Source organism: Podarcis muralis, chromosome 3 (genome assembly GCF_964188315.1).
Source record: "Podarcis muralis chromosome 3, rPodMur119.hap1.1, whole genome shotgun sequence".
Classification (NCBI taxonomy): domain Eukaryota; kingdom Metazoa; phylum Chordata; class Lepidosauria; order Squamata; family Lacertidae; genus Podarcis; species Podarcis muralis.
In genome coordinates this window covers 88,740,363-88,754,502 of record NC_135657.1, presented here as the reverse complement: position 1 = coordinate 88,754,502, position 14,140 = coordinate 88,740,363, and the positions used below count along the sequence as shown (strand labels likewise).

The 14,140-nt window shown below is 41.2% G+C and overlaps 1 protein-coding gene across 2 annotated transcripts in view; it reads right to left on the bottom strand.

The window, feature by feature from the left end:
• Nucleotides 1–570: 570 nt before the first annotated feature.
• The window catches only part of BMP5 (bone morphogenetic protein 5), a 55,398-nt gene continuing 41,828 nt past the window's right edge, over nt 571–14,140 (bottom strand). For both annotated transcript variants that reach the window (XM_028722619.2, XM_028722620.2), the window contains 4 exons: nt 11,167–11,364; nt 7,918–7,994; nt 6,857–6,967; nt 571–2,319 (listed from right to left, as the gene is read on the bottom strand). In XM_028722619.2, the coding sequence (XP_028578452.2) occupies nt 2,170–2,319; nt 6,857–6,967; nt 7,918–7,994; nt 11,167–11,364 (536 nt within the window). In that variant the 3' untranslated portion in view covers nt 571–2,169. The remainder of the gene's footprint in view (nt 2,320–6,856; nt 6,968–7,917; nt 7,995–11,166; nt 11,365–14,140) is intronic.

Here is a 14,140-nt window from a genome sequence, read left to right as displayed (position 1 = left end):
TTGCAAGGAAATGTTATACAAGTATTTTTCAAATTGACAGACACATGGAAAGTGTTTTATTAGCTACTGTGAGAAAGAGGTATGCTTGGACGCATGTGCAACTAAAATCCCAGTAGCGTATAGCAAATACAAGCCTTTGGAGCATGTGAAAATTCTCGTGCCAGTTTCCTTTTTCCCCTAAACGGAAGCAATGGTAGCAATGCATAAGGAGACGGGGGTGGTTTGGTTTTTGTCTTTCCTTGTTTGCAATATCTTTTCACTGATGATGCAATTGCAGTGGTGGGTTGGAACTACAGAACCTTGATGCTTCGTAACGTTTGCACTTCTGTCAATGTGTTGTTTATATTCTTCCTGAGCATATGTACTCCGTTTGAAAACTTAAGTAACTATGGAGTCGATCCAAAAATTCTGTTCTACACTCAGAAGGATGCATTCCGTAAGTGGAGCTCTCCTTCCATGAATTGAAGCTCCTTTGCTGGCCAGAAGGAGCCAACTCTGGATAATAATGGGTTATTCCTGTTCAGCAAGTTTTCCATATAATATAGCCAAGAAAGAAAAAAAGGCATGGCAGAGCAAACAAAGGTTTCAGATTTATTAGATCTTAAAATATAGACTTGTATTTCAACAGAACATTTCAAGGAATAATATAATCTTCAATTTCATACACTCAAAATGGTACACCTTTATTCAAAAATATATTACTTAATGTACCCAAAATACACTTTTCAAACTTTATTTAAAATAAATTCAGTTCCAAATAACCACAACCTTTAATCTATCTAAATCACAGGCAAATCCGTTTCCTTTTTAAATGCTTCTCAGATTAATTTTAACCTTCATGAGTTCTCTTCAAAACAGCAAGTCATAAAAGATACCTATATTAAAATGCATTACAGTACATGAACTGCAGTTTAACTAAGTAAGGCTTTGTGGTAAATTAAAAACATAGTTAAAAGCAGCTGGAACGGGAGGGGGTTTTTTTTGTCAAAGAGAACTCTAACAGAAGTAATTGTTTAGTATTTCAACAGATTTTTGAAAAACAGGAATAAATGTTATTTGTAAGTGAGATAAAGTAATTTTTCTGAAACGCCATACAGCTGACCACATTTTTCTGAAACAGTGTGCACCCTCACTTCCCCGTCACAGACACAAATCCTATTAAATAATGCTTGAAGGTGAGTTTAAGTAATCCGAGAAATAAGTAAATGAACGTTCTTCTTAACTTAAATAATGCTCTTTGAGGACTGGTTTGAGGGCATTTGGGGCAGGGGGTGTGATTATTCTCTGCTTATTCTCTATTTCATTAACTCACTCACTGGCTCATGTGTTTTGTTTTGGTCGATAAACACAAACAAATCCATCGCAGTAGCGTTATAATTTAATAGACCAATAGCATTTACTTGAGGTAAGAAGGTTGTTCTTCTACATTCCACCCTGCCCTGCTCCCATAACTTCAAAAGTATGGACCCAGGCAACAAGCAACCCCCAAAAGCTTAATGACTTCAGAAAAATCTGCAACCCCCACAAGCAAATAGAGGTAACATAGCTCCTATGGTTACACTCCTTCTGCTAAAGAAAATAGCTTTGACAATTATGTGCAATCTTTCAGCCCCTGCATTTAAACTGCCATTTATTTATTTAAACACGGTTCAGCGTTTTTCTTTATCTAATGGAGTAGAACTTCTAAAAGGAGAATTGTTTTTAGCTAAGCATTTTCTCTCTCTCTCTTTTTCAGCCTTTCCTCAGTGCCTTTTCTAAATAAATAGCCCGCCAGAGTTTTCATTGGCACAATGTAGCCAAATGTATTCAATTTCCTTTAACAATATAAAACAGTCACGGGAGTTCTGGGGTTTCTGAGTTAAAGAGCGAGAACTATACAAAGGCTTTTTTAAAAAATGAAATAAATCTCAGCATGATTAGCTGAAAATCTGCCTTCAATATTCTAGTACATACTAATATAATAAAGCGTTTGCAATATCATTCATACAAAAGAAACTATATACCTTTAAATAAATTAATGCTACTATGTACATAATACTGTACATGAATGAAAAATGACATAAACTGGAATAAGTTGTTTAAGGTCCTCGTTTCCTTAAAGGCATTCTATCACCTTTACTATAATTAAGGAAAAAAGATATTGAGAATCTTCTTTTTTACAAACCGATTCTAGTGGCAACCACATGATCGCACCACCATGTTTCTGTACTTTTTCAAAATAACATTTGAACTGTCATCAAAATAGAGCACAGAGATTGCATTCAGTTTCGTTGGGGCACAGCAAGGCTTGGGGACATGATCAGGGAACATCAAATGGACCTGGAAAAGGAAGAGAGACAAGTAAGACTCAGCTACATTCATAAAGATAAAGTGAATTATATGGGTTATAACACTGTGACACCAGATGGCGCTGTGGAGTCCCATTTTTTGCCAGTGGGATTTCCCCGTATGAAGTTTACAATGCATTTAACTGAAACGGTTTTTTTGATGTGTCTAGATCCAGCCGTAGTCAAACTAAAGCTTTACTTGTACAGTCGTACCTTGAAAGTTGAACAGAATCCATTCCGGAAGTCCGTCTGACTTCCAAAACATTCAGAAACCAAAGGACGGCTTCCGATTGGCTGCAGGAAGCCAATCGGAAGCCTCGATGGATGTTTGGGTTCCCAAAAAAAAAAAAAAACCCACTCAAAAACCGGAAGAATCACTTCCAGGTTTCAATTGTTTGGGATCCAATTTGTTTGAGAGCCAAGGCATTTGAGATCCAAGATATGAGTGTAGAGTTATATCCATGCTTTCTGCTTGCGTTGACATACAGCAGGTACATTGGATTGTATCCCATAAAGGTTTCCCAGTTGGTCATGGATTTGCACTACAGAAAAACCCCTCCCTCTCTTCTCCCCATGAGTCCCCCATGCACCCTCAAATCTGCTCTGGGGCTAGGTGTGGAGAAAAGGGGATTGGAAGTCCCACTGTGCAAGTGGAGCTCCTTGTGCTAATGGGACAACTTCACTGGATTTGGGTTAGGTCTAGACTAAGTTAGTTGAACTTAGATTCCGTTGCAGTTAATGCAACAAGTTGGCAATGGTTGTACTTAAATTCCACTGATTTCTCCTTCAGCCACAGCGGGCACCAGTGAATGGAGCTCAACTCAAAGGTTCTGCCAGCCAGCAGGAGCAAACTCAGGATTCCAGCCAATGTAAGTATGTTACGGTGCTCCAGTAGCGCTGGCAAGGGTGGGGTGAAACCACAGCATATGTGATTGCTTTTTGGAAGGAGCAGGGAAGAGACTGGAGGAGGCCATTCCATGAAATGGGCTTGGATAACCTTATGGAAGGCAATACTGAACAGCTTCCTGAAATGAATGGGAAAGGTAGTGGAAACATTGGAGACTGAGGGAAAATACAGGGTCTTTTGTACTTGAAAGCAAGTTAGGAATAATATTCTGCACATGTTGGGTGAGTTGGGAAGCAAGGAGGCCATAGAGAAGGGAGTTGTAATAGGAAGGACAAAAGAGTATTAAAGCCAGGATAAAAACTTCAGCAGTAATAAGTTTCGTTTGTTTGGTAAGACTGTTAAAATCTGTTATAGCCATCTGCCCAGCAGTGATATAAGTCTGTAGTCTTTGCCAGAGAACACAGAACAGGCAATCGGGAAACAGCTTTTATATAACTGTTACCACGAAAAGATCGTTTACCAGGGAGAGATCTTTTCGAACAATCATAAATCCTTTAAACACACACACACACACACACACACACACACAGAGTGTTTAGTAGAAATAAAATGCACATGCATTTTAATAAATAAAATGAAACTTTTGGGAATGTGTGTGTCTAGTTTAATTTTGTAGGGACTGTGGAAGTATCACGGGCTTCTCACTTTTGGAGGCAAGGGGAAGCACAATTTTCATTTTATCATTTCTTGCCTCTTTCTCATTTGAAGATGGAAGCGATTAATAAGAATAGTGGTCAGCAGTAATACTGCCAAAGTTAATGAATGCACTTAGGAATGTGAATTTTCCCAGCTTGTAATGCCTGATTGTAACCCCTTTGCCTTGAAATTGTTCCTCTATTTCTAACCTAAATAAAGAATATTTCTAGATTTTGCACATTCTGCAGTCGTCATACTAGGTGCTCACATCCAATAGCCACTGCCGGCATAAGGTTAGAAATAAATTACTTTAATGCCTCACATTTCACATAATTGTGTGTGTGTGTGTGTGTGTGTGTGTGTGTGGAATTTCCAAGTTCAAATAAGCCAAATACATCCCAAAGGTGTGTATTAACCATGTGCAGCCTGATTCAGCTGTAGTGTCTGAGAAAGTTAAGCTGCTGGTTGTTGTTGTTTTTTCAAAGTGTGGTTAATAAAACTTCTCTTGGAAAGTTACAAACTTCATTGGGAACAGCCTGGTTGAAATTTTCACTTAGGTGAAGTCCAGGGAAATGAACAGTAAATGTCTTTAAATATTTTTAAAATTGGAAATGCTTATTATAACAAGGCCCTTTTTTGATTGTTTCACAGCAAGTGTCCTAATAGAGGAAAGATACTTATTGGCATCGTCAGCATAGAGGTGTCTGTTTGCTACAGTCTTGGAGCCCAACTCCCATGCAGTAAGTATGTCTGCCATGTAGGAATCCCAAGGACTAATTGCTGAAAACAAAAGGCTGACCCTTATTGGAGTAATGTGATCACAGTGGAAAGGACTTTATTACAAGTTGTATGCATGAGCAATTAGTTCCCTAAACTGCACCCTACACTGAATTCTAACATAATTTGAAGTAGAACATGCCAGACTTTTGCATGTACAGTGGTACAGTGGTGCCTCGCAAGACGAAATTAATTCGTTCTGCAAGTCTCTTCGTCTTGCGAGTTTTTCGTCTTGCGATGCACGGTTTCCCATAGGAATGCATTGAAAATCAATTAATGCGTTCCTATGGAAACCGCCTTCAGACCAGGGACAGTCTGTCCCCCGACCTCTTCTGAAGGCTGGGGGGGGGACAAGGACTTTTCTTCCCACCCCCAGCATTTTAAAAAACCCCGGGACAGCGGAGGACTTCTCCGCTGTCCGGGGCGATCTTAAAATGCTGGCGGGCGGCATTTTAAAATCGCCCCGGGACAGCGGAGGACTTCTCCGCTGTCCAGGGCGATTTAAAAGCCCCTGGGAAGGCAGGCAGGGGGGACAAAAACTTTTGCCCCCCGCCAGCCTTCAGAAGAGGTCCAGGACCTCTTCTGAAGGTGGGCGGGGGGCGAAAGTCTTTGCTCCCCCCCGCCTGCCTTCAAAAGCCTTCCGGGACAGCGGAGAAACGTGCTGCGTTTCTCCGCTCTCCCGGGAAGGCAGGCAGGGGGGAACAAAGACTTTTGCCCCCCGCCAGCCATCAGAAGGTGTTCCCGCCCCGAAGCTGGGCGGCAGCGGGAGGTGTTCCCGCCCCGCCGCCCGGCTTCGGAGCATCCTTCCGAAGCCGGGCGGCGGGAGGAGGTGTTCCCGCCCCGCCGCCCGGCTTCGGAGGAGCCTTCCGAAGCCGGGCGGTGGCGGGAGGTGTTCCTGCCCCGCCGCCCGGCTTCAGAGGAGGTCCGAGGACAGTGGGGAAGACGTGCTGCGCTTCCCCGCTGTCCCGGAGATTTCCCTATGGGCTTTCGTCTTGCGAAGGAAGCCCATAGGGAAATTCGTTTTGCGAAGCGCCTCCAAAACAGAAAACCCTTTCGTCTAGCGGGTTTTCAGTCTTGTGGGGCACCACTGTACCTCGGGTTACATACGCTTCAGAGTCGGCTAACCCAGAAATATTACCTCGGGTTAAGAACTTTGTTTCAGGATGAGTGCAGAAATCGTGCAGCAGGAGGCCCCATTAGCTAAAGTGGTGCTTCAGGTTAAGAACAGTTTCAGGTTAAGAACGGACATCCGGAACGAATTCAGTACTTAACCCGAGGTACCACTGTACATATAAATTGGAAGATGACAGCTGGAGGGACAAACAACAGGTGAGGCAAGATATTCATGATCAGATCTCAGGACACTTTTTTCTTGCAAGCTTAAAAGCAAGCTGGGTTGTGCTGGAACAAGGTGCTGTGGAAGAGGGTAATCCTTTCCCTTTGATCCCTTTTTTCTAGTTCTAAATAGATCCACCCACTAAAATAATATCAGCTCTGCAGTTGGGGTGGGAAATGCAGGCACATGTTTTTTGGTCCTGAAAATGAATGACCGAGTCAAAATTTTAAAATATCATGGGAATGTTACTGTATAACAGTGCTTCAAGGGTTTATTACAGAAATATGATTATGTGGTTTGTTTTAAATATTAATCTGCTTGGAATGAAATGTTAGCACAGTAGAGAGGTTTCTGGATATTTTCTTGCCTTTGCATTGAAAACTGCTGAAGCAGGGGAAGACAAAGAAAGAAGGGCAAGCCAAGAAAACCTGTGTGTGTGTAGGATGCTGTGTCCCAAATAATATTCTTACACTTAAGCACACTTAAGAAAGCCCCGCTGGTATCCAGTGCCAAATGTATTGCTTTCCTTTCCTTTGGACAGCATCAGTGAGGCTGAGAAGAGGGTCTTGCTGTCTGGACTGCCAAGGCTTGTGCCCACTTCGGTGCTGCAAATGCAGCAAAAACAATGGAGGAGGCAGCAGTTACAAGTAATAAGCCCAACTTGATTGGCATCTACAGCCACAGCAGGCACTGCAAGTTCCAACAGTTTGACTTTACCCCCGAAGGCACACACTTCCACTGTCTCCTGAGAAAGACTGATGCAAGCAGCTGATATCTATGAGATAATGTATTTACATTCCATTGGTTCAATTCAGACATATTTCCACCTCTTTTCCTGGATGGCACTCATTACATTTAGGGATGCATACGTACCAGAGTCTGCACTATGGCATGATTTGTTGCATTCATGTGTGCATTGAGAGGAAAGGAGCATTCTCCATCACAATAAAAGGCAGCGTAACCCTCTGGAGCTATAATCCAATCCTAGGCAACAAACAACAGAACTTTTAAGTACAAACTCAGTACTTCGCAGGTAAGAGAGATACTTTAAGGAAGTTGAGGTGCCAAATGAGAGAAAATCAAACACAAAAAATCAAACACAAATGAATATTGAATTCCACCCAGAAATGTATACAGCAGGGATGTCCAACTTCCAAGAGACTGCGATCTACTCCCACAAAAAAAATAATAATAATGGCAGTGATCTATTTTGATCCATTGTAATGACCAAAGTGGTTGAGCTTTTTAGGGAGAGGAAGACCCAAAGTTGTTGCGGGGGGAATCGATCAGGATCACGTGATCGGCCATGGATGACCCGCAACTGACCGGTAGATTGCAATCAACCTGTTGGACATCCCTGGTATACAGTAACGGTCCTGGCTCTTCTAGGTCCTGGGTAGATGTCAGTGGATTAATATGTGTGAACTTTACAAATATTCCACTGTTGCCTGCAAAGCATTGTACTGGCGATCTTCTGCTCTGATAGCTGCACATTGCTGTCAATTCCTGAAAGGGGGGGCAAGGTAGCAGACAGCTTGGTCTAGCAATACCACACTGGTGTTGGGAAGCTAGCATAGCAAAGAACCCCACTGGCAGCTACTGACCCTTGCTTTGAAACTATTAGAAATAAACAAGGGACACTGCTGACAGAGTGAGGTCCAACACTACTTTCCTGTCTCTAAATTGTTGGCATATCAATTTTCCATGAAACAATATTTATTAAGCTGGGATAACTAGATTACCTGAAAATTGATCAGGTAGGTTCCTTTAGCAGCTCACCAAAACCAGCATAATTACTACGGAATGAGTTATAGACCAAATTTCAAGATTCGTTGCAAAGATTCATGTTTAACATCCCTCCTCCTGAATCCTAAGCACCAGTTGCCATTATTATTATTTTTGCTGTCTAAAATAGGATTGATCATTGCTCCTACCTGCCAGCCTAGGTCTCTGAAGCTCACGTACAGTTCATGTTTTTTACAGGCTTGTTTCTGCTCGCTTGTGTTATAGTCTGCAGAAAGGAAATAAAATGTATAAATACTTCTATGGTTCAAAGCATTCATTATTTCCTCCTTAGATATTACAAACATCTTGATATGAGTAAATAGCAGGAAACCTGCTTTTGATATATGAAGTGTTTCAGGCAATTGCATGTCATGCTGACTACTGCTATTACTGACTACCGTAATACTAGCAGAGGAGCTTTAAAAGAATTATATTAACAGCAGACTCCCATACACGTCTACCCAGAAGTACATCTCACTGAGTTCAATGGAGCTTCCTCCCAGGTAAGTAGATGTAAGATTACAGCCTCATTTTCCCTCAAAACCCGGGGCAGGCAAGAGGCTCAGTTGTAAAGGCATCATTGAGTGGGAGTATAATATCAACTAAATAAACCTGCCACTGAAGTATGTCAGTTATGGGCATTCACCCTTTTCAGGTGGGTGGTGGTTGTGGTCTCTCACTCTCTGCTGCCACCCCAGCGATTAGCTTGTGCGTGTTTGCCAGCCATTTGGGAATTCCCCCAGTTGGCAAGATCTCAGGGCAGCACATCCCGCCAGAATAACAGCTTCAAATGGGCCAATCAGAGGCCCCACCTAATGGGCAGTACCTTGCTGTCTGGCAAGGAGGAGGAGGAGGAGTTTGGATTTGATATCCCGCTTTATCACTACCCGAAGGAGTCTCAAAGCGGCTAACATTCTCCTTTCCCTTCCTCCCCCACAACAAACACTCTGTGAGGTGAGTGGGGCTGAGAGACTTCAGAGAAGTGTGACTAGCCCAAGGTCACCCAGCAGCTGCATGTGGAGGAGCAGGGAATTGAACCCGGTTCACCAGATTACGAGTCTACCACTCTTAACCACTACACCACACTGGCTCTCATTGACTGCTGCCATAACCAGCTATGATATGATAATACAATTGTAATTGCATGCCTGTTTTATTTAAAAAAACAGTAGCTAATTATCTCCCCTTGCCAGAAAGCAAGCAGCATGATGGATTTTCATCAACCTGCAAAAACGGCAATATAATAGAACTATAGGCTCTTCATCAACATCATGTATCTTTGTTGACAAGCTTCCCTGGCTACTCATATAGTTGAGTCTATTGGCATTTAATACAGTGAAAACATTATCAAACCCTTCTGGCCGTCCCAGTCTGTTCTGTGTGTCCTGCACCATACCTGTACTGCTAATATTGCTGTAATTTTCCCATATTTACAATGAGTTAATAACTTTGACCGTTAAGAGAAATGGGTATAAAATGTTACATACCTTCCACTTCTACTGATTTCATTTTTCCAGAATATTCATAGTCAAAAGAGTGTTTTAAGTCTCTAGCTTACTTTTTATAATAAGAAGACAGATCAAGGAAAGACTACCTCATGAACTGATTTTCTAAGAATGTCAATGCATATTTTGTGCCCACTCAGTGTCCAACCATGTTAACACCTACTTGGTTACTGATTCTGTTTTGGCATCTTAATGTTCATCATTACAGCATTTCTACCATTATAAGAGTAATTCTGTCTCCTTTGAGGGGCTTCCCTTCCTTGATTTCTGCTCAAGAGTTTTTCCAGAATAGGCCTGTCTATTAATCTTGCACAGAGGATGGAGAGAAAAAATGTGGTGTATTTGCTGGCTGCTTTTTTTTGGGGGGGGGGGGGTTAGACCAGAAACACAAAAATGTACTCACCAGCTTTTTGGAAGTCCCCATCTCCCCATGAGCTCTGTGTGAATTTTTATTCAAAAAAAACAAACAAAACCCAAACCCCTCTAATATATGTAAAAGTATCATTTCAGCTTTCTCCACAGTGTTAAAATTGTTTTTAGCATTTTCATAACAGATGAGTGCTGCCCAGATGTGAAAAAAAAGCCTCAGCACACTTGATGTGAAACTAGGCATTCAATATCCAATCATAGGGGGAAGGCGGGGGTGAATTTGATCGCACACTTATTTAGAATGCAAAAAAAATTCCCTAAATTAAATCCATATTCCTTCCTTACATTTCTGCATGTTAGTAGAGACAAATGTGGGATGCAATATTACATTGCATGGTAAGTGGCTAGGGTGACATTACTATACAGAATCTGGTGCCAAAGATCCAATTTCACTGACTAGGGATTCAAGGTCCATGTGCTTATTCTGCTAGGAATCAAAATCATAGGATATTGTGTCTGAATGAACTTTATACCCAAATAATTTAGGAACTGGAATTAGGTTTAGTAGAAAAATACTTTGAAGGGAGAACAAGGAAATCGGATATAAAAACTCCTAAATGTATCCATTGGCGAGCAGCAAATATTTGAGATGGGATTGAGTTTGTCTATATACCAAGGATTATTGCATGTTTAATTAAGTTATTACACATCTGGGTTGCAGTCATGTGCACATTTACCTATGAGTAAGTACCGCATGTCTGACTAGACATGTATAGAATTGCACTATTAAGCATGTCCCACATCAATAAACAGAACAAGTTAGGCTTTTGTTAATGGAAGTCTGTATTTAGGGTGAAATTTACCCTGTTAAAATACAGCTTTTGAATGAATATTTGACTCAGTGAAAGAGCTACTTCTGTTCATTTAAAAAACATGACTGCAATATTGGTAACAGAACAACACCATGGAAGTTGGGGAAACTCATTGCATTGTATGAAGGAAAGAAGAGAAACATAAGAGTAACACTTAGGCTGTTAAACTCTATTGACTTCTGTGATTAAACCCCACTGGCTTCTATGGGAAGCAATGCATCCCTGGTTTAAAGTAATGGGTTTGACTGCACAATCACTTGTGCCTGAGAGATCTATATGTCTCCATCTGGCTTGTACTGGGTGGGTAAAGCCACAATCCTTGCTTACTGTTACGTCCAAACCTGGGAATGTCGGCTGTTTCACTGCAACGAGTCATGGTCAGTAAACCAATTACCAATCGTGCTACATGCGATCTCTTGTGTGGAGTAAAACAAACTACAAACCCAGGTTCAGGATTGTAGTTTTTCCCTCCAAACATGAACCAGGAGGAAGAAAGATGGAACAATCTGCTAATTGTGGTAAACCATGGTTTATGGCTTACCATGACATGTGACCATGACCTTTGTGCTTCCCATTATTTCTGGGGTGTGTCATTTACATGTTCTGTGTGTTCTCTACATGTTCTGTAGATATTATGCATTCTTTGTCTTACCCCCAACACTCTGCATTCTTGAGGAATCTTGCGGAGTGCTGGATTTGTTGCGGTTCTGATTTTTCTTTTTGTTGTTGGCAGCTCGGACAGATCGAAAAAGGACTTCACTTGCTTTGAAGAAAGCAACCATGAATGGCTGTTTTGACTGAGGACCATGGCGTCCTATAAGGCCAGCAGATTTCACGTTGATACTCCTACCTGCAAAATAAATCAACATAAGCTTATTTACCAAAACACAGAATAAGCTAAGCCAATTGGTGAAGGAGCCATGTTAGAATAATTACTCTGGAACATTATTATTATTATTATTATTATTATTATTATTATTATTATTATTATTCTACTGTATTCAAAGTAGCACTGCGTAACAGCTATCTAGAGTAGGCTGCCTACACACAGTGCCTCCATCTTGCCAGCAACCACAGTCAGTTTGTTGGCCCTGATCCAGCTCCCCACTGACTCCAGGCACTGGTCCAGCGCTTACACAGATGTTATCCTGATATATGTTACAGAGGAACAGAGTTGTGTATCATTAGTGTACTGATGGCACTTCACCTCAAATCTCCCAGAAACCACCCTGGATGGCTTCATGGAGATGTTAAATGGCATCAGGGACAAAATAGTACCCGGCAGTACCTCACAGCACCCCACAGAAATATTCCCCAATGTTTTTTCTCTGAATTTGACCCCAGAGAGAGGACCAGAAGCACTGTAAAACAGTAGTCCCAATGCCCATCTCACAGAGCTGTTTCAAGAGGATACCATGATCAATAGTATCAAAAGCTACTGAGAGATCAAGTAAGAATAATGGGCTTGCATTCCCTCTGTCCTTCTCCTGATAAAGGTCACCCAAGATGACAAAGACCTATTGATAACCAGGCCTGAACCTCAATTGGAACAGGTCAAGGCAATCAGCTTCATCCCAAAGTATTTGCAACTGTTGAGCCACAACCTTTCACCCAAAAGGGACCATTCATGACTGGGTGGTCATTGTCTCAAACCAATGGGCCCAGACTTGATTATTTTCTCCTCAGGTGTGGTAGCATCACCGCTCCCTCCCACAAGGATACATTGACCACAGCTTGGATCCACCTGGTTGTACCACCTCAGCAAGCTTTTAATAAGCCAAGAGGGAGAAGAGAACATGTTGTTATTCACATCATTATTCACATCATGTTATTCTTCATCAGGCTCCATCAACTGAAATGTAATGTGAAAGGCAGATATGCTAGACATACATAGAATAGCCTCATCTATTTTGAAAACGGTGTAGCGCTAGAAGACAATATTGTGTCTATTAGAATCCCACATTGTGATGGCAAAGTAGTCAACTTTTTTTAAAAAGCCACTATCCTCTTAATTTAAAAAAAACAAGAATGGCAGATGGGGAATCCTGTATACTCGACACAAATCAATACGAAAGAGAAAGGCAGGCATCCTACATATTTATACTTCGAGTCATAAATAATTTCAAAGCATTACTCAAATTTCACCAAAAGCCTTAAGTATAGGTACAGCTGAGGCTTCAAGTCTTTCAAGGAATAATATATAATAGAGGTTGAAATATGTACATGATTGACTCTAGTTTTACTCCCAGGGGGATGTACATATTTCTCTATAATATTTGTTCAGTCAGGACTGAGCACTACACTAGATTATAGACTCTGACCCTCCGGGGCAACCGGGGGTGGAGGAGTGTTGGAGGAAGGCGTTGAAAATGAAAAAAAGAGGGGGGGAGCTAGTCACTAAAGCTGCATCCATATGAATTTCGAACAAATAAGCCCCCAGCTCTTAACAGAATTTATTTTGGCAGCCCGAACACCTTTGTGTCTCCACGTATTATGCAGAACCCTTCGTTCCACCAGAAACCGAGACAGTGTCATGTGAAGCTATGCAGCTGTACAAGGGGAAAGCGTACAAAATTCCTTAAAATAGTAAAAGAAATTCTGAATTGCTAGCCTGGTTGGCAGCAACGTCCCTCTGATCTATAGCAAAGTAGGAGATGGGAAATGGTTAAAATCCTCTGAAAAAGAAGCATCTGCCTTGCAAATGTATCATGCCATTAAACTCAATCTCGCTTGAGAAAGAACTTACTAATAGTCATAGGAGTAAGCCTTAAACAAATAAGCATATAGGCTTCCCTTTTAAAGGCAAACTTACAGTGGCTCTCTGCCAGGGTCTATATTTCTTAGAAAAACTTCTATCATTGGCGTAAATGAAAGAGGCAGTTTGATTTGTGGTTAAGGCAGTTTCCATTCTACTTCCACTGTAACAAATGTATTAATTCAGCTCAGACTTCCTCCTCCTGGCAGCCCTTTTGCAGTAAAAAAGAGAAATTAGAAGTCGCAGCCAAATACCGTACCTTGAACTGACCCACTTCAATACATAAACACTTTTACAACATGTTTATTCAGGTGTAGCACTTTAAATTGCTTTAAGATGTTTCCAGTGACAGAGAAACCAGCAAAGGTGAAAAAAGGAGAACTGAGAAAGTTAAGCAGTTCGGGAGCGGAATGGAGTGGCCACATATTATGAAAAAATATATATGAAATAATTGCTGCTTCATGGAGGGGGAGAGTCTGGAAAGGAAAATATGTATTTGTTCAATTTCTAATTTCATTTAAATGATTGTGAAATAATATAGTGCAATTCATTGTTGAATGTGAAAGTCTTTAGCAAGTCGGATCTGGAAAACCTTTTACAGATTATTACAACCTGGACCAAACCACAGCGTTCCACATTTACCTTCCTTTTTCTAGGAGTCCTTCTGACGAGGCTCTCTGTTTTGTTGCAAGGACTTTCAATAATTTTATTTTACCTATAAAAGATTAACACCTTACTGGCAGACATTTCAGGAAATCTATTAGATGTATATGTCCTGAATACTATAAAGGTATGTGTGAGACATTATTTTAAAGGGAGTTCACTTTGGTTTTGAAGGATCACCCCCCCCCCCCACACACACACACACTTT